This window comes from Sus scrofa, chromosome 5 (assembly GCF_054392235.1).
Source record: "Sus scrofa isolate SSC_HxYL_T2T_F1_AM1 chromosome 5, Sscrofa_HxYL_maternal_Yorkshire_Landrace_v2.0, whole genome shotgun sequence".
Classification (NCBI taxonomy): domain Eukaryota; kingdom Metazoa; phylum Chordata; class Mammalia; order Artiodactyla; family Suidae; genus Sus; species Sus scrofa.
This window is the reverse complement of record NC_139387.1, coordinates 5,679,522-5,699,440: the sequence shown is the minus strand read 5'-3', so window position 1 is coordinate 5,699,440 and position 19,919 is coordinate 5,679,522. Positions and strand designations below refer to the sequence as shown.

Genomic DNA, 19,919 nt, shown 5'->3' with positions numbered 1-19,919 from the left:
CTGCCTCTCTTGTACCAGGAGATGCTGCCATGTCCGTGCCTCGCCACGGAAGAGCTGCCACACTGGGGCGGGTTTACGTGGCTGGAGAGCATCCGTGGGACATCGTCTTTCACTGTCAGCCTCTCAAGCTTTACCTTCCGATTTCTTCAGTGTCGCCCCGCAGACCTGTGGCACAATTACTGCTGCTACTGGGACCCCTCCCATCAACTCCAAATGTCTGATGCTTTCAGGTTCTGGCTTTCGATAAATTATTTCTTAACGCAGAGAAAGACGGGGACCGGGACGACCTTCTATTTGGAAGAACAAGAACCGTCTCCCTTGCACGGAGTGGCCTCATCTTCCCCAGTGGTGGAGGCCCCGCCCGATGGCCCTCCTGGGGGTGGGGGTGCCCCATTTTCACTGATCAAGGGTTCAAGGACATGCAGAATTGGGGAACAGCATGTTTATCATTAAGGAAAGCCCGGATCACGTGGTGCTCTGAGCCCGGCGACTGTGCGGAGTCCACTAGGTTGCTCTGGGCAAGCAGGTTCCAAGTGAAGCAGGAACGAGCAGGATCAAGCGTGGCTCCTGAGGGGCACCTGGATGAACAACCCCTCCTGATGAGCGTGGTGAGGACGCCGGCCCGGGTGTCTGGGGCCCTTGCTTTTTTTTCTTTTTTGGTCTTTTTAGGGCTGCACCTGCAGCATATGGAATTTCCCAGGCTAGGAGTCCAATTGGAGCTGCAGCTGTGGGCCTACACCACTGCCACAGCAACAACGGATCCAAGCTGTGTCTGTGTCTTACAGCACAGCTGTGGCAACGCTAGATCCTTAACCCACTGAGTGAAGCCAGGGATCAAACCTGCATCCTCATGGATACTCTGCTTCTTAACCTGCTGGGTCACAACAGCAGCTTTGCCTTCCTCATGTTTTAACCTCCAAAAACCACCAGGGGGCGTCACTGTGCTCCACGCACCATCAATTCTGCCCTGTGGGCTTAGGGTCTGGAGTGTGCCCCCCCCCCCTTAAAGAAACAGGCTCAGAGGGAGTTCCCTCCCCCAGGCCCCCAGGTGTCAGGGCCAGAAACCAGGCCTCAGGGCTCACGGATGCTGGTTATGATGCTGCAATGAGCCTCTCATTTGGCCCCACTGTGCCCTGCTCTGAAACGGAACCAGCGCTAGGAAATCAAGCTTTGGGCTAGAGAACCGCTACTGTCTGAGAATTTACATCCTCAGATTCGTGCTCCGAAATCCTCACCCCATGTGACAGTTACTGGTGGGGCCCTTACGAGGCGATTAGGTCAAAAGGGCGGGGCCCTGCGAACGGGACTAGTGCCCAGAAGGCTCCAGAAAGCCCCCTTGCCCCTTCCACCACGTGAGGGCACAGCGAGGCCAGCCGACCATGAGCCAAGAAGAGGCCCTCACTGCCCACTTCAGGCACCAGACCTGCCGGCCCCTTGACCCCGGGACATCCCAGCCTCCCAACAGCGAGGGAGATTTCTGCCGTTTAAATCACTGTATTTTGCTCAGCAGCCCAGACTGACTACGACAGGGAAGACTAAACACCGTCTCATTTCTTCTGCTTTTCAGAGCGGGTCTTTTTTTTTTTTTTTTTCCTTTTTGGTCACACCATGGCAGGTGGATTCCTGGACCAGAGCTCAGATCCAAGCTGCACTTGTAACCTACACGGCAGTGGCAGCAACACTAGACCCTTAACCCACTGTGCTGCAGAGGCCACCAATCCTGCTGTGCCACAGGGGAAACTCCTCAAAGCAGATTTTTTTTTTTTGGTCTTTTTGCCATTGCTTGGGCCGCTCCCGCGGCATATGAAGGTTCCCAGGCTAGGGGTCTAATCGGAGCTGTAGCTATCAGCCTACACCAGAGCCACAGCAACCCGGGATCCGAGCCGCGTCTGCGACCTACACCACATGGCAGTTGCTCACGGCAATGCCGGATTGTTACCCCACTGAGCAAGGGCAGGGATCAAACCCGCAACCTCATGGTTCCTAGTCGGATTCGTTAACCACTGCGCCACGACGGGAACTCCAGCAGACATCTTGATATCGTGGTTTTCTTTCTCTTTTTTTTAGGCCCGCACCTGCATCACATGGAGGTTCCCAGGCGAGGGGTCCAATTGGAGCTGTACCGCTGGCCTACACCACAGCCACAACAACAGAGGGTCCAAGCTGCGTTTGTGACCTGCACCACAGCCCAAGGCAACCCCAGATCCCACTGAGGGAGGCCAGGGAGCAAACCCACAACCTCATGGTTCCTAGTCGGATTCGTTTCTGCTGCGCCACGACGGGAACTGCTATCTTGGTTTTCTCTGACAACAGCAAGGACGACAGCTGACACACCACACAGGCCCGCGGCTCCAGGGCCTCCAAAGAGAACGGGAGGCTGAAGTACAGAAGGCCTACTTTATTGCAGCACAAATCAAGTCAAGCAGGGGACGGGACGCAGCTGCTCTCCCGTGGAGAGAACCAGGGACGAGGTGCCCCGCGCTCTGTGCATCTCCGCTGGAGGCAAGGGGTGACAGTTCCCCAGGACACGGGCTGAACTGGTTAACAGAGGACAGACACAGAGACGGGTAGCACAGTCTAGTCCAGTTTTTGCGAGACCCTTGGCTTCGGGATGAAACAAACACCCCCAACACACGCACACACACCCACAAAAGCTCTGCAGGCAGCTCCCCCCAAATTAGACCTGCCTACTGTCCAGTTAGCTGGGCCTGGGTGCACTGCGGCAACACAAAATACGCTGGAAATGGACTCAAAATTTCAGAAACAAAATTAAAAATGAGAATTTTATATTTTCTTCCTGTAAGTGAAAAAGTAACAAAAATCCACCATTTTGACACCAGACTGGTGGCTGATGGCATCTGATTGTAACATAAGGTTCTCCCTGGAATTGTCCTGCTCAGCTGTCCAGGCCTGGCACTCTGCTGTCCACACCTGTCCCTGAGCCCCCTCGCCGGGGCGTCCCAGCCAACCTTAGACGAGGGAGGCACCACTGCAGTGCCTGGCGGGCAGGGAGGCACGGGCACTGCACTCGGCCCTTCCACGGGGCCAGCTGGAAAGGCAACGTGGCCGCCCTGCCCTGGCGCCTCAGAGAGAGTTGCTGGTGAAGGTCTGACCCTGGGTCTGAGCAGCAGGCTCCCAGGGGACCTGGAGACGCCTGTCATGCAGGCCCGGGGTGGAACGTGGGGAGCAGATGCTCCACAGAAGCAGCCGTCTGGGCTCCCGCAGGCGCTCCTGGGGCCTCATTTCCGAGGATACCTCGCCACGCCCCCTAGAACCCTGCTTTCACTAACACCCCCTGGAAGCACAGCACCCCAGCAACCAAACTCTCTGGAAGAAAGCCCTTGGCAGAGCTGAGACTCATCACCGCACCGACGGTGGAGAGGGTGAACAGACGCCTGGCACTCGGCCCCGGGGACACGGCGCGTGGCACCGCTCCTGACTGATGGGGGGAGGGGGCCCGAGCCCCTGAGGGCGTGAGGCTGGGACGAGGGCTCACAGGGCGGCCGAGGGGCCGGGGGGACAGTGCAGAAGCAGCTCGAGGCCGAGGCCGGAATGCAGCCACAAGGGCCGGCAGGCGCCTAGATGAGGCGGGTGACGGGGCAGCCGTCGGACTCGTCCAGGTACAGGGTGCTGAAGACGTCGTTGAAGAATGTCGGGTGGTACCTGCAGGCTCGCTCACAGTCCGGGTTGAAGTTCACCTCGAGGACCTGCGGCTGCATCACTTGCCTCCCTGACGGCACAGGAGCACAGGCATCTCACTCCGGGGGGAGGCGGCTGGGGGCCCCTGCCTGGAGCCCGCTCTCCCAGGGCAAAGACTGGAGCCGCCTCCAGCTCCAGGAGTAACAAGCGCCACCACACCCAACTCAGAGACCCTGTCCCGTCGGCCCCTGGGGACCCCGAAGTGTATGCCCAGCCAGGGCCCTGCCCCTCACCTTTCTCGCAGGGCTCCCTCCCTCCTGAGCCCTCCCCTGACCCCACGACCACCCACCCTTCCTGCTGTGCTCTGCCCTGCAGGCTCTGGCTCCCTAAAGCTGGGTCTCCCCTGACCCAGGCCTCCTGGCTAATTTGAGGCAAGGATAACCTAGGCAGTGTCGACCAGGGCAAGGAGGCGGTGACGCCCCCTCTCCGTCCCCTAGGGACGGGATGACCCGCTTTAGGTAACTTGTCGGGGGCAGTGTGGATCATGGGGCGGGGGACCCTCACCATCCGGACGGCTGTCCCACTTCAGCATGAGATCAACAGCATACACGGCCCGGGACGAGGGGTAGTCGCAGAGGCCCAGGGGGGGTGGCTTGGCACATGCTGCCTGGAACAGCTCCCTGAAGGCCTGGAAGATCTCAGCCTGGGGACCGGGAGAGGCAGGCTCAGGGGGCCTGTGCACCTGCCACTGGGACCAGCCCCTCGGGGGGCAGTCCACGGCCCCTTCCTGAATCCTAGTCTCCAAACGGCCAAGTCACCTCTTCCTACATCCGTAATGACTCCAGAGGTGGCCGCAGCCTGACCCCTGCTGCCCCGGCTCCCGGCATCCACCTACCGCAGACCCTGCTGCATCCCTGCCCCTGAACTGCTCCCTCCAGGATGCCTGCACGCCACCCCCATCTCTAAGCGTGTCCTATGCTCTTTACCATCTGGCTGTACCCAGGGTGCTTTGGATACCCTGCCAGGCGGCCCCCAGGCACCCCCAAGACACCTGGGCCAGAGGGGAGGAGGGGTCGCAGCCCACACGTCTCCCGCACCCGCCTCGATGGGAGGAGCAGGACCACCCAGAGGAAGTGGGGCCCCCCGCCCCGCCCCAGCTTTGCCAGGACTCACCTGGACGCTCTTCCAGGGAAATTCTGGGTACTGCTTCTCAAACTCAGGGATGAACTCGTTGTAGTGCACCTGTGACACACACAGGCCCGTCATGCTCTGCCCTGGGGCCGCCTCTGAGCAGGGACGGGGACACTTGCTGGGGCCCCCAGTCAGTGCTGGCAGCCCCTCAGCTCCACACCCCCCGGGCACAAATGGGAGGCCGGATACGGGGTCTGCGTCTCCTTCCAAAATGCTCCCTGCCCAGCAAACTGACGTGCACAGCCGCTGTGAGGCTCAGTAAGGCACCGAGCCAACGTGTCACCATGGCCTGAGAGCAGAGCGCTGGAGGCAGAGCTCGGACCCGAGTCTGCAGGGCCCAGGCCTGCGCCCACCGCGCGGCACCAGCTCCGGTGGACAGCCAGGGCTGCTCAGTCCTGGACTTCACCCCAAGCCCAGCTGTCAGCTCAGGTGTCTCCCAGAAGGACCAGGCTGGCTCCCTATGGAAGCCCAGTGTTCACACCCACTGACAGGCGTCCCCACCCCTGGTGGCTTCAAAGGAAATGTGACCCTTGGGAGGACACCTGCTATGGGGAGGGAAGGCACTTGGGTCCCTCCGAGACAACTCCAGCCGCAGCCCAGGGCCTGGGGACCGGCCTTCAACACAGCCCAGGACAAGAGGAGGCCCAGCCACGTGGACGGTGCAGCGGCCCCCGGCGGGCTTCTCAGCCCCGTCCAGTGCGGCCTCGTGTGTTAACATCACCACGTGCCACACTTAGGGGTAGCCGCTTCGTGGGAGGGAGGTGGGGACGAGAAGGCCACCCGCAGGCCTTGCACGGAGCAGGAAGGAGAGCGGGTGTGCCCTTTGTCTGCCTGCAACAGCCACTGACCAAGCTGCAGGCCAGAGAGGACTCGGGGACAACACGCTGGAGCCTGCTGCTGCTTTTCTTCCCTCCTCCTCCCACTGGGGCCTCCGCCTCTGCCTGCGCCCCGCCTTCCCTGCCTGGCCCGGGAGCACCCACAGTGCCTGGCTGAACGGGGAGCACCCACGGTGCGGGGTTGTCCCAGGAGTACCCGTGGCACCTGCCTGAACTGGGAGCACCCACGCTGCCTGCCTGCCTCAGGGGCACCACGAGCCAGTGGGGGTTGGACGCCCTCACCTCGAAAGGGGCTTTGCCCTGATGCCCTTCGCTCGAGGTGCCGTGGCAGCACGGGAAGATGGAGGACCCGAGGTCGGGGCAGGGTCACAGGCTGGCAGCAGCCCCTGCCCTGGGGGCCCCATGACACGAACGCTGGTGCCTCCCCACCCCCCGGTGTCGGTGCTCAGCAGGTGCTGAATGGAAGACAGCCCGTGCTTCGCGGCGGAGAGCCTGCGCTGCTCGGACCTGCCATGGGACCAGGAAGCCTCAGGGGTCCCCTTTATCTCGACCAGAGCGCGCGCCCCTCTGAGCAGCAGGGCAGCTGTTGGAGGTGGTGCGGGTACCAGAGGCAGCTCCTCGCACCATCTGTGAGGCCTGCCCGGAGGAGAAGCTGACGAGCGTAGGGTCCGGTCTGTGCCAGCCTCCACATGGACCCACTCTTCAGGCCCCGCCAAGCCCCTACCTGCTTGAGCACCACTTCCGGGTCGTAGTTCATGACAGTGAAATGCTTCTCGTAGTCGTCCAGGTCGTTGAGTGCAAAGGGCCTGCAGGGTGAGCAGAGGAACGCTCCAGCTCCGAGCGGGGACCGTCCGAGCAGGGGAGGTGCTCAGCGCCCCCACGGCCCCACTAGGCCGGCAAACGCGGCCGTGGATGGAGGGCGGGCGCCTGTCACACGCGGGGCGCTCGCGTCCCCCGAGTCGGCCGAGGCGAGAGCCGATGCCTTTTACAGAAGCGGGCTCCCGGGGTCCCCGCCGGCTGCTCGGCAGGCGCGCTCATCCCCAGTGGAGGAGGGGCCCCGGCGCCCAGCCGCCGCCCGAGCCCAGCCCGTCTCCCGAGTTACCGGTTGGAGAAGCGCAGCCAGAACACGTCGTAGACGAACAGCTTCAGGGGCCTCACGGACCGCAGGAGCACCACGTAGCGGATGTCGAACTTGACCCCGCCCACGTCTTCTCGGAGGAACAAGACGGGACTCTCAATGTATTTGGACACAACCTGCTGGACACAGACGCAGGCTCGCGGGCGCTCAGCTCAGCTGGGCCGGGGGAGCGCTCGACCTCACGGGGGGTGGCTCAAGTGCTGCCACCACGTCTGGAGGAGGCGACTCGCTCCTGAGCCCCCTCCCATCGGGGCCGGGGGGCTTCTGCCCGTCTTGGTGCCACGAGGGGAACCGCTCCCTGCTCCGCCTCTTCCTGTCTTTCCAGAGCTGTGTCCAGGCTGCAACAATTCCTTCATCTTCGCCCCTACTTTATTTTTTTAAATTTTATTTCTTGGCCGCACCCACGGCACGTGGAAGTTCTTAGGGTCAGGAATCAAACCCGATCGACAGTTGCGCCAACACTGGATCCTTAACTCGCTGAGCCACAAGGGAGCTTCCTCTACCTCTACTTTATTTTGCTTTATTTTTCTTCTCAGTGCCGCACCTGCAGCATATGGAAGTTTCCAGGCTAGGGGTCGACTCGGAGCAGCAGCTGTTGGCCTACGTCACAGCCACAGCAACGCCAGATCCGAGTGGGGTGTGCGACCTGCACCATAGCTCACGGCAACACCAGCTCCTTAAGCCACTGGGCGAGGCCAGGGATCAAACCTGGATCCTCATGGATACTAGTCGGGCTTAACCCGCTAAACCACAACGGGAACTCCTCACCTCCACTTTAACTGAAGGGAAAGACCCCACCAGTTGTCAGGCTTTGAAAACAATACAAATTGTCAGCTGTAACTCCACTGCTTCCCCAGCCCTCCGCCGGAAACCTCCGCAGGGGTCAGTCTGGGGGTGTGTGCCCTCGGGCCTCTGTGCAGGTGCAGAATCTGTGCCTTTTACCGCCCGCACTGATGGCCCCAGTCACTTTGGCACCTTCGCCCCGGCTCTGAGGGGCTCCCTGGCTTGGCCACCTCCCTCCCGCCAGGTGGTCACGTGAGGTGCCCTGTGTGTGGGCAAGCGGGTCAGGTACACCCAGGACGGTCCCCTCCTCCAGCTGTCACAGCCCCTCCCTGCTGGCAAGGGCAGTGGAAGGGGTGGGGGTGGGCCTTCGGAGATTCCTGTGAGCCAGGGACCCCATCAACCGGGACCCACCCGCCCAGGTCCTGGGCACAGCGTCCCCTCTGGCCCACTCTCGGCGCACTGGGGGCCCCACCTTGGGAGAGCTCTCGCGGTGCCGGATGACGCTGTGCAGGCTCTTGGTGATGTGGGTGTCCAGGCTGCGGGCCAGGTTCCAGGGCTTGCAGATCCAGTGGTTGTCCTCGCCCCTGGGAGCAGAGAGGGGCGGCTAGGCTGTGCCCTGGACGCCCCTGCCCCTGGCAGTGTGTCCCCGGGACCCTGGCAGCAGAGGAGGGGGCGGAGGGAGCCGCAGTCCCATGGAATGGCCACCTGAGCAGCGGCCTAGAGGGTGTCGATGGCGCACGGCTTGGTGCCCGCACACAGCCAGTGCCCGGCCACGGGGCAGCGGGGGCACTCACCGCCTCTCCCGCTGCTGGAAGTAGCTGACAAACTGGGGCAGCTCCGTGCGCAGGTTGAAGGTGCGGGGCAGCCAGGCCGGGCCCTCGGGGCCCCCCACGCGGCGGGCGATGGAGGCCAGGCAGTCCTTGACCGTCAGCAGGTTCTCGCAGGGGAACTGGTTCAGCAGCACCGTGGGCCTCTCCTGGCTCAGTCTCCTGCGGGGCAGACGCCGGTCAGGGGAGGCGGGCCGGGGGCCGGGGCCGGGTGGGCGGGCGCCTCACCTGTAGTCCTTGAAGTGAGAGAAGTTGTAGAGGATGTCGGCGTCCGCCTCGCTCTGGGTGAAGGAGAAGCGTGGGTGGGTGAGGTGGCTGAGCACCTGCTGGACGTCCGTGTAGACCCTGCAGGGAAGGGCCGGGCCAAGGTCAGCCCGCCGGGCTCAGACCCCACGCCCGCTGCTGGTCCGCTGAGTGATGGGGCCCCTCGGCCCCTCAAAACCCCAGGTCCCTCATCCGTCAGGCGGGCGCACAGGGCCCGGCTCGTGCTCGTCTTAGGATGGAACAGAGGCGCTGAGTGTCCGACAAACACGGGCTCTGGCCTCCAGCTGGACACAGGACGGGCTGACACACCGAGAACCCTGCCCTTGGAGAAGAGGCCGGTGCCCCGGGTGCCCTGGACAAGGCCTCGCTCCACACCTGTGCCCACCCCGCCGCAGCAGGGCCGGAAGCCTGTCTGGGGCAGTGGAGGCAGCAGCACCTTCCAAGCGATGGGGCCGAGTTGGAAGCAGGAGGGAGGGCAGGCCGGACAGCCCTCCAGGGGAGGGACAGGGACCCGGAGCTGGACAGCTCGGGCGGGGCCAGGCATGGAGCTCAGCTGTGGGCAGGAGGGCACAGCCAGTGGCCTCTGACTGAGGAGGCGGGGGGGATGCCAGGCGGGGGGCCGTGGGAAAGGGGAGGAGGAACCCCCAGGATTGGGGTTGGGGCAGACAGAGCATGTCGCCTGTTTCTGGCTGGATTGGGTTTGGCAGCCAGAGGGAGGGGGTCCCACAGGAACCAGAGGCCCGTCTGCCCGGGGCTGAGCTGGGACCCGCCTCCGAGGCAGCTCTGCATCCGTGGGTGTTGCTCGGCGCCTCTGCTTCCTCACCTGTAAAATGGAGCGTCTGCCTCCACCCGGGGCGCAGCCTGGGCTTGCTGGCCTGACGTAACCTGCCAGCCTACGCCTGCAGATGCCCGGCAGGGGCCCCCCTGGCGGCCGGGGTGCCTTTCTGGGTCCCCGTCGGCACTGGCTCCCTGCTCTGAGGGGCTGCTGAGGGCAGCTGGGCAGTGCTCCCCTCCCTCCTCTGAGCGCTCTGTGGCCCTGTGACACCCCCTGGCGTTCCTGTCACTGCCCTGCTGCCGGGAGGCAGAGGATTCACTGAGCGCCTCCCACCCCCAGCGCGGCTCCAGGGGCCAGGGGCCACGGGGGGGGGGGGGGCGAGTGAGGGAAGGTCTCATCGCAGGCTGGGGGACGCACTTGAAGACGTGGTCACGGGGGTACACGGCCGGGCTGATGGCAAGCGGCAGCTTCTCCTTGTTTTCCTCCAAGATGGCCTAAAAGGTGGAGACAGACGTTCCAGAAAGGGAGCAGGTGAACACGTGCCTCCCCTCCTGGTACCTGAGGGTTCCGGGAGCCCAGGGCACACCTGGACCTCAGGCAGCGCCCAGAGCCCTCAGACCACCCTGCCCCAGACTCAGGGCTCCAGGCCCCTCAGAGGCGGCCCGGCGGGTTTTGTGTCCAAAGGACAACGTAAACACGGTTCTAAATCTCGCTGTTCTACATGCTTCCTCCAGGTCACAGGCAGCCCAGAGGGTGCCCAGCCCGTCCTGGGAGGGGGTGGCCTGGGCCTCGGGGAGCCTGCACAGGCTGTTTTGAGCTTAAGCAGCGTGGTGGTTCAAAACACATCCAGGAGTTCCCACTGCGGCACGACAGGATCAGTGGTGTCTGCAGCGCCAGGACACAGGTTCGATCCCCAGCCTGGTTCAGTGGGTTAAGGATCCCAAGTTGCCCCAGCGGCAGTGTAGGTCACACCTGCAGCTCAGATCTGATCCTTGGCCCAGGAACTCTATATGCTATGGGGCAGCCATGAAAAAGATGAGAAAATTAAAAAATAAAACCTGTCCACAAACCGACATTCTTTTTGTTTTGGTTATGTTTGGGCTGCACTGCAGTAGGTAGAAGTTCCTGAGCCAGGGAACGAAACTGCGCCATAGCAGTGACGCCAAATCCCTCACCCGCTAGGCCAGCAGGGAACTCCTAGTTCACTCATTTCTATGATCCTCTGGGGCCTTTGCTGAGCATCTGATGTGCTGGTGGAGGCAGCAAAACTTCAACATGGTGGGGGGCAAGGCTGGAGCCTCTGCCCACAGGATACCAGGTGTCCCCTCCACCGCCCCGTTTTGGACTCCAGCTCTTCCACCAGCTGTGTGATCTCTGGCAAGTTACTCAACCTCTCTGTGCCTCAGTTTCCTCATCCTCAGTAAAGTGAAGGTAAACATAGGACCGGATGCCGCAATGTAAGGATTATAGCCCAGTACGCCTGTAAAGTGCTCAGAAGCAGAGGCTCGTGCGTCACTTGGATTCGCTGGGACAGGTGAAGGGAGCCAGTGGCAGGAGATCAGAGGGCGGGGTGGAGCAGAGAGGGGGGGCCAGGGTTAAGTCCAGCTCCACCCTGCCTGGGCTGGCAGTGCCCGTGTTCCTACGGTCTCCCCTTCCTGCCCGGCCCTGCACTAACTCACCACCAGCCCGGCACTCGGGAGTCCTGGGTCCTGGTGGGGCCCTGATGGGGGCTGTCCGTGATCTGAAGCACCACTGTCACCCTCAGCAATGACAGGCCTGACAAACACTTGACGAGGGCCTACTGTGCGCCAGAAAACACACCAGTGTTTGAGCAGCGTCCTTGGTGAGGCAGGTGGTGGGAGATGAGGCAACGGCAGAGCTGGGATGCAGCTGCCCAGCCCCGGCAATGAGTGCCCTGAACGAGGAGGAGCAGCCCTGGCCCCCAGTCCACAGCTCTATCCAGGCCTCTGAAAGGATGGCGCCCAGCACCGGGCACCCTGGGGTCTGCACTCAGGGGAGCTCACGTTCGCTCCCTGGGCTGAGCCCTTGTCTCTGGCACCCTCGGCTCTCCTCCACCTCTCTCGGCAGCCAGCTGGCGCTCAGCCATATCTGGTGGCTGGGCAGAGAATGTTCCAGAGGCCCCCAGGTGAGCAGGCCCTGGGGAGGGGGCGGAGGCCACACCTGGTAGTGCTCAGCGGGCGGCTCAGGCGTGGAGGAGCTGAGGTCCAGCAGGTCGGCGGGGGCCCAGGGCAGCAGCCTGCACCTCCGGATCAGGGGGTCGGCCTCTCCATAGGCGAAGTCCCGGGTCACCTCCTCTGCAGCAAGACACGCGGCCGTCAGGGGGCGGCGGGGGAGGGGTGGCCCTTCCTCGGGGCGGGTGTGTTTGACTTACCACCCGTGTCCAGGTCCCTCAGGGGCCACAGCAGCGTGTAGGCCACCCGCTGCGGCATGTAGAAGAAGGGCGCGGTGGCGAAGCTGGGCGCGTCTGCGTGCTGGATGCGAGAACCGAACTCGTCCATGATATACCACACGGGCACCTTCTCCTCGGCCGTCTGCGGGCAGAGCACATGCCAGCCTCACCCGCTGTGCCACCTCCCGGCCGTGCGCCCAGACACCTGCCCCCTGCCCGTCTGCACCCAACTCCCCAAGCCTGAGGCACCTAGCACATGTGCTCCGGTCCCTTTAACCTGCAGCCTCTGAGCCAGTGGCCCTGCCCTGGCAGACGAGGACACCGGCCAGCAGGCTGCAGTGTGGTCATTTATATGGCAAAGGCGTAAGGAGGGGAGGGACCCAGCCCGGTAGCTCCATGGACGTGTTTGGTTCTGTGCGCGTGGCATGGGGTGGGGGGGGCTCTGCGTTCAGGGAGGGCTCCTTGGAGGAGGCGACAGCCAGGCTGAGATCATGAGAAACACCTGTCTTTTCCCAAACTGGAAGTGGTGAGGGGATGACGTCTGAGGCGAGTCTGGGGAGGCCAGGCACGGGGTGGGGGTGTGATGGAAGCCGAGGGCCACGTGCTAAAGGGACTCAACTCTCCTCCTTAGGTGGCCAGGAGCCACTGAAGGCTTGTTTTTTGTTTTTTTGGGCCGCACCCACAGCATATGTAAGTTCCAGGGTAGAAGTCAAATGGGAGCTGCAGCTGCTGGCCTACGCCACAGCCACAGCCACACCAGATCCGAGCTGTGGCTGCAACCTACACCACAGCTCACAGCAACACCGGATCCTTAACCTAGTGATCAAGGCCAGGGATCGAACCCACATCCTCATGGATCCCTCAGCTGGGTTTGTAACCTGCTGAGACACAACAGGAACTCCGCCATGAGGGCTTTTAAGAGGGTGACGGAACCAGAAGGCACCAGGAAAGAGGCACTGAGCCCACATCCAGGGGTCTGGGAGAGGAGGAGGCCCCGAGCTCGAAGGCCACGCGGATGCAGTCCCCAGCGGTGGCGGCCGCAGGGAAAGAGGAACAGGCCCATGACGGAGCCCCAGGGAACAAGGGCCGCTCCTGTTGCCCCGGAAGAGGATGTGACAGCTCCCTTGGGTAAACGACCGCCTCCCGCTAGCCCTGACGGCCTGGGCACTGGTGGCCTCGCCTGGCCCCGCGGCCCGCTCACCCCGTGGGCCAGCTGGTAGGTCTGGTTGAACTTCCACATCTCCTCCAGCACCAGGTCCACGGCCTCAGCGCTGGGCAGCTCTCCGTGGAACTCGACGCCCATCAGGTTGGCCATGCGGTGCAGCAGCCCGGGCACCTGCTGCAGCTGCTGGCGGGCGTGCTCCACGCGGCAGGTCCAGGCGTGGTCAATGAGGAAGATGCTGTGGGCACAGGCACGGGTGCGTGTGAGAGGCCCGCGGGGGAAATCTGGGGCTTCGGCCTGGACCCCACATCTAACCCAAGATTTGGTCTCCCCAGCACCAGCGGGCCTGGGTGGGGAGCCCTGTGTGGCCCTGGGAAAGTTCCGCTCCCTTTTCCAGCTTCTAGAATATGACAACAGGCCGCCACCTCCTATCACGGGGCTGATGCATGGACTTGACACAACAGCATGCTGACTGTACAGTGTGCAGGGTCGTGTGTGTTGTGTGTGATTATTGACCACAGGGAGCAGCAGTGAGAGTCCTGGATCTTGAGCTGCTAGAGGGCAGGCCCATGCCCCTGGCTTGTGACCCGCAGCCCCGGCACACAGTGGGTGCTCAGCCAAAAGAAAGGAGGCACATGCTGGGAGGCCAGCTGCAGGCAGATGCACAAAGAAGCCCCACTCAGAGCTCCCGCATGCTCGCCTGGGACTCCCGGACACTTCGTGGGAAGCGCCAAGGCCTGGGCGGAGGCTGCAGTTCTCACATGCATGGACCCCCACAGCCCACAGTCCCGTCTCCCTGGAGGGGCCCGGTGGTGGGCCGGAGGCACGGCTCCCAGACAACGGCACTGGAGGGCGAGGTGGTCCCACCGCAGGCCCGAGGCCAAGCTGCTCAGGACGCTGCCCAAGCCCTGCTGGACTCAGCGCGAGCCTTCTGCCTGCTGGGCGAAGCAGCCTAGCCCGCCCCCTGCTTAATGGAAGGAGCAGCAAAGGCTCCAATTCTTAGACTGGGTGGCCAGCTCAGCAGTATTTATTTTACTGTGCTTAGATGACCTCTTGTTTGCTTTTGAGAGCCGCGTCTGCAACAAATGAAGATTTAGTCTTGCCCTCACGACCATAAAGAGCCAGGCCTTCAAAGTGGAGCGCACCCCGGGGGGGGACCCTGGGCAGACGCACAGGAGACCACTGTACCCAGCAGGTGTGCGAAAGGATGAGGCCTGGCCACTGCAGGGTTGGGGACAGGCACTCCCAAAGGTCCATAGAAAGGAAAGGCCCAGGGGCAGGGGGGCAGTGGAGCCTGGCTCCAACCTCGCCCCCTCCCCAGCCGGGCTGGTGGTGTGTGCGGTGGAGGGTGCAGGCAGGCGGGGAGCCCCCTGAGGGGGCCACTGGGCCTGGCCCGGAGCTGGCACAGGTGGTAATGGCGCGGGCACACACGATTTGCTGTACTGGACTTGGTGAGGAAGGTGAGCCTGCAAGTCTCTGAGTCATAGACTTCTGGGTGGAGGTGCTGGGCGGCTGTAATCACCACGGGGCCACACCCACCCCACCAAGGGCTGGCCGAGGAGCCACAAATTCTGCAAGGGGCGGCCAGTCCTCCAGGAGCAGCTATGGACACAGGTGCCCGGTGACCCTGAGAGGCTGGCAAGTTGCTCCCTCAGGGTTCCAGCAAAGTTGGGCAGCGTGGCCTGCAGGCCCGTCCTGGCTGAGGACAGGCCCGCTTGGCCCCCGGGGCGGGGGCAGGAAGCCCTGGGTCCAGTCTTGGATCTGGCCTTTCCACCCTGTGGCTGGGGGGCAGGCCCAGGGCTCCGCCCAGAGACTGATTCAGCAGGATGGGGGAGAGGCCCGGGGTCCACGGAAAAGCCGGGGCTCGAGAGTAAGACTTCCCTGGCTTCAACACCCACAGTCCTAACCAGCTGTGTGACCCCGGGCAAGCCCTTGCCCACTCTGTTTCCTCATCAGCAAAGTGGGACCCCGTCACACCCCTTGATGGGACCGTTGAGACCGTTAAGAGACACCTGGGGAGGGGCTCTCAGGACCTAAAACACGACGAACACAAGCGTCACACTGGGGCCGACAGGACCCTGATGTCCAGCTAGAAACACGGGGGCCACAAGGGCACCTGGTCTCAAGGCTGAAGGCTGGCGAAGTGACGGTGCCTGGCTCCCAGGAGCACGAGTGCTTGCAACGATGGCTTGTCCCCAACGGCAACAGCCTCGGGGACACCCTTCTCCAAGGGAGCCCAGCCCCGAAAGCCGCCGGGCCCACGGCCCCTACCTGTTGGGGTCGGCCGCCCGGAGCCCGTTCTCGTTGGTGACAATGACCTTGTAGCAGAGCTCGCCGCCGGGGTTGGGCTTCTTGCGCGCTTCCCGGGCCACCTCCTCCTCGCTCTCAGCCTCCTCCACTTCCTCCACCTGCATTATCCCAAACATCTCCCCGGCGTCGAAAACCTGGGGGGCCACAGAAAGGGGTGTCAGCAGGACACCCCATTCCCGACCCGCTCCTGCTGCCATGCCCTGGCCTCGAGGACAAATGCAACCCCTAGGAGAAGCAGGACCTATTTACTGCCCGACGGCCCAGCTTTCGGGTGGGTGACAGCAGTCGAGGACCTAACCCACCCTCTATCACTAGCGCTGTCGTCCAGGGCCCCTCAGCCCACGGGACCCGTGCTTGGAGGTGGGACTGCCCGTGCACCGGGAAAATGAGGCCCCAAAGGCAGAGGGGGTGGTTCCCGTCACAGTGGAAGTGAATGGAAGAGTTAGGCTCCTGGGGGCCAAGGATTTCACCCCAATTCAGTTCTCACCAGAAGAGCCAATCTGACACCAGGGCAGCAGAGGTAGACCCAGAAGGACACAAGTGCCCGAGCCCCCCAGCCCAGGTCGGCACTAAGCCCGGCCTGGGGCCAGTCTCCTGAGGCCCCCAGGCCGGGATGGAGCAGAAGCTAAGGACCTGGGGCCTCGAGTTTCCCTGGAAAGGGGGAGACTGGCAGCCACGTGCACCTGGTGTAGATAAGCCAGTCGGTTCCCATTCAGCCAGATGCACCCTGTGTCTGCTACAAGCTCACATGGGGCTTTAGGGCTGATCCTGGTGCCAGGCTGTGTGACCTAGAACAAGTCACTGAGCCTCTCTGTGCCTGTCTCCCCATCCCCAGAAGGGGAACACCAGAACCCACCTGAGAGGCGGGTTGCAGGGATTAAATGATTCACATACATGATGAGCTCAGAAGCAGCTCAGGTCTGTAAGCACCTGCTACCGTCGAGGCACTTCTGAGACGAGGCTCTCCCCTGGGAAGGGGTTTCATCCACCTTGCAGGAGAGCCCAGAGCGACAATAAAATCCCGCGCTGGCACAGAGCAGATGCTTGAGAAAGGCCGGTTGCCCTAATACCTATTTCTCATGACTATTAAAAAGAAAAATTCAGGGGAGTTCCCGTCGTGGCGCAGTGGTTAACAAATCCGACTAGGAACCATGAGGTTGCGGGTTCGGTCCCTGCCCTTGCTCAGTGGGTTAACGATCCGGCGTTGCCGTGAGCTGTGGTGTAGGTTGCAGACGTGGCTCGGATCCCGCGTTGCTGTGGCTCTGGTGTAGGCTGGCGGCTACAGCTCCAACTCGACCCCTAGCCTGGGAACCTCCATATGCCGCAGGAGCGGCCCAAGAAATAGCAACAACAACAACAACAACAACAACAACAACAAAAAAAAAAAAAAAGAAAAATTCAGCCCATCTGAATAGCTGGCAATCAGTCCTCTATTCAGGCTACGGACCGTCTGTGTGCTGGGCAGGACAGGGACTCTGGGGGCTGCGAGGATGCATCAGCCATAACCTTGCCCCGGGACAGCCGGGTGGCAGAGAGAAGTAAGGCTGGGCCATGGCGAGGCCCAGGGAAGTGTGCTGGGACCCGGGGGCCCAGGGAAGACGGACACTTAGCAAGGGGAAGATTTTCGAGTGTGGCAACAGGAGGTGATGCAAAGGCTCCAGGCAGGGAAGAGGGGGGCAGGAGGGCTGTGAACCAGCTTCATCCGGAGGGCACTTTCTGGGGTGGAGCCCTGAGTTTAATCCTCCCAGAGCCCAGGAGGAGCTGCTACCTTCCCTCCGGTTTAGAGGTGAGGAGAGAACAGCTCAGAGGCGGGGATCCCCGCCTTGTGCTTCAGCCCAGAAGCCACGTCTCCAGCCCGTCACCCCCAAACCTGACAGCAGCGAGGAGGCTGGGGGGCCCGCCAAGGGCCTGGGGATAGAGGGCCTGCCTCACCACAGCTGTGAGATGGGGGAGACCACAACCCTTTTCAGCGGGACCGGAGGAGGCCCTAACGAGACAAGGAAGGGAGTGGTTTGCAGCCAGGAAGTTCTTGTGGACAGCGGGAAAGATGGAAATTTATTTCAAAGCACTTGCCTCCTTTCCAAGGCACCAGCGGGTGCCGAAGGGGCCCCATTCCCCTGTCAGCAGGTGCCCTCCCCCACACCTGGGCCCACAGCAGCAGGTTTGTCAGAACAATGGCTGCAGGTTTGCGTCTGGCAAAGTGGTGACTCACAGCTCTGCTCGTAACTCAAGAGCAAGGAAACCTCACGGAAAAGTACTGGCTGCCCCTCGGCAGAGCAACAGTGGCCAGGCGGCCTGCAGATCTGGCAGCCAGGATGGAGGGGACACTACATGCCAGGGACGGTATGTAGTGCTGGCCACTGGCTGAAACTTACCTGATGCCTCTCCACCCCATCCCCACCAAGGCCGTGGGGGCCAGGGCTGGGTATCCTGGGTGGAGGCCTGGATTCAGACGGGCAAAGGACTCGCCCAAGTGAGACGTCACTGGCCACAGAGGCTGGCCAGGGTGTTCCCACATTGTGCTTTCACCCAGCACACGAGGACCCTTGCAGCCTAACGAACTGCTGGGGTCCCCTCCCGTCCCAGCACAGGCCTGGGACCAGGGCGAGTGCTCAGGAAAGGCTGCTGAATGGAGGGCAATAGGGGGTAAGGAGATTCACTGTTACCAACAGGAGATGCCAGTGACACTGCATCTTCTGTGGAGCAACACCCTGTGTTTTGAGCAGGAAGGCAAATGGTCCAGCCCTGACTGTAGAGGCAGAGAAGCTGGCTGAGGGGCTGGGGTCTGCCCAGCAGCCAGACTTGGGGGGCAGCCTCTTCCTGGCTCTAGGGTTCCACCTCGGTCAGGCCGTCTCAGGCCCAGAAGAGGAGCCAAGTTCTGGCTAAGAAGGCCCCAGCAGTTGGCCTGGAGCAGGACTATGCCCTGGCTTCGGTAGCTGGCCAAACCACCAAAACCCAGGATCAGGTATACCCCTCAGCCAGGACCCGAGGGGAAACGCTTTGGTGGCGGAGGCTAGAGCAGGCCCGCAAGCAGAATGGAGCGAACCTCACAAACACACAGACTTTGGAAGCACCTCAACTCTTTCCATTTTTGTTTAGATTCTGTTTCCACCTCCATACGCAGCCTCTGTTTTCTTTCTGTCCTTTGACTCTTTAGGGCCACACTCACGGCATGTGGAGGTGCCCAGGCTAAGCGTCTAATTGGAGCTGTAGCCACTGGCCTACGCCACAGCCACACCAGATCTGAGCCGCATCTGCGACCTACATCACCGCTCACGGCAACGCCGGATCCTTGACCCGCTGAGCAAGGCCAGGGATTGAACCCGCAACCTCATGGTTCCTAGTCAGATTCGTTTCCACTGCACCACGACGGAAACTCCAGCCTCTGTTTTCTTTAGTCTCAAACTGAGGGTGACCCGGGGCTCACGTCAAATAAAGAAACACGAAGGAATTCTATGATTGGAACAGGTAAAGCCAGACACGTTCACTGGACATCTATTCTCCCCGAGGGAGGCAGGGAAAGCGCCTAGACCTGAAGTCGGACAGGCCTTGGGAGAGTCACTTCCTCTTCCTGAGCCTCAGTTTTCGCCACTGGAGAACATGACTCTTACTCCTCATAGACCTGTCCCTGGGCATGGACGTGTGCAGGACGCTGCACAGGGCCTGGCCCACAATGGAAGCCAAAGTTCATTTTTCTGCCAGTTCACACGGCAGCTCTGGCCCAGCCCCAGGGGCTGCCAGGCTCAGGGCCACAGGTACAGGCTCTGGCCGCCACTCTTAGGCCCCAAACTCTAGACGGCTCCTCAACTGCCTGGGACTTAAAGTCGGTCACCAAGGCATTCATGGCTCTTCATCCTTCCAACTCCGCCTGCTTCTCCTGCATCGTCCATCCACACCGCCCCCAACTCTCCCCGGCGCGTTTCACGAGGCCTGCCCCTTCGGGCACAGGCTCCTCCAGCGCCGGAACGCGCTTTCTCCACTGCTCCACGCCGCGAACTGCCCCCAACGCATCTGCACGTGTCCGCCAGGAGGCCCCCTGCCGCCGCCCCAGCCCAGCGGTCCTCGGCCAAGAGAGACCACACCCTTCCTGGTAGAAGGGTCCAGAGAGATCCACCCCCAGCGCGCCCCGAGCCCGCGCTGACCCGGGCTGGGGGGTGCGCGCTTTGAAAACCGGCATCCCAGCCTCCCGGGCCCCTCTCAAAGGGAACCCGGGGCGCCCCAGGGGAGGGATCGCTCTGGAGCCTTCTACCAGGTCTGCACCTGGCTTCTCCCCGCACCGCGCCCTCCCCGCGTCGCCCCGACCCGCACCTCGTGCTCCAGCTTGTGCAGGAGGCGGCCCCAGTAGCGCTCGGGGACCCCCGACGCGCGCAGCGCCGGGCCATGCAGCGCCTCGAACTCGGCCCGGGCCCGCGCGTCCTCCTCCGGGTCCGGGTCCGGGTCCGAGCTCGGCGCCGACTCCGGCGTCAGGACCGGACTGCCGTGCTCCGACCCCGCGTCGGCCTCCATGGCGCCTCCACCAGCGCCAGCGCCAAGACCAGCGCCGCCGCAGCCCGCGGGCCCGGCCCCCGCGACTCGGCCCGCCCG

At 62.6% G+C, this 19,919-nt stretch overlaps 1 protein-coding gene across 1 annotated transcript; it reads right to left on the bottom strand.

The window, feature by feature from the left end:
* Positions 1-2,383: 2,383 nt before the first annotated feature.
* TTLL12 (tubulin tyrosine ligase like 12) lies at positions 2,384-19,871 on the bottom strand. Its single transcript, XM_084955065.1, has 14 exons — positions 19,644-19,871; positions 15,297-15,469; positions 13,065-13,263; positions 11,846-12,005; positions 11,635-11,768; positions 9,871-9,947; positions 8,643-8,759; positions 8,382-8,576; positions 8,060-8,171; positions 6,769-6,920; positions 6,391-6,472; positions 4,813-4,881; positions 4,204-4,342; positions 2,384-3,730 (listed from the first exon to the last, which is right to left on the bottom strand). The coding sequence occupies exons 1-14, from the start codon at positions 19,839-19,841 to the stop codon at positions 3,579-3,581; spliced, it is 1,959 nt and encodes a 652-aa protein (XP_084811191.1). The 5' UTR covers positions 19,842-19,871; the 3' UTR covers positions 2,384-3,578.
* Between the last annotated feature and the right edge of the window lie 48 nt (positions 19,872-19,919).

What these genes read in the sequence shown, in the direction of transcription:
- TTLL12 (XM_084955065.1), bottom strand. Translation starts at nt 19,841, where the DNA reads ATGGAGGCCGACGCGGGGTCGGAGCACGGCAGTCCGGTCCTGACGCCG. An exon ending in CGCCCGCTGAGCACTACCAG is followed by an intron (nt 9,948 to 11,634) that starts GTGTGGCCTCCG and finishes TCCACCTTTTAG; the next exon opens with GCCATCTTGGAGGAAAACAA. An exon ending in TTCCAGCAGCGGGAGAGGCG is followed by an intron (nt 8,172 to 8,381) that starts GTGAGTGCCCCC and finishes CTCTGCTCCCAG; the next exon opens with GGGCGAGGACAACCACTGGA.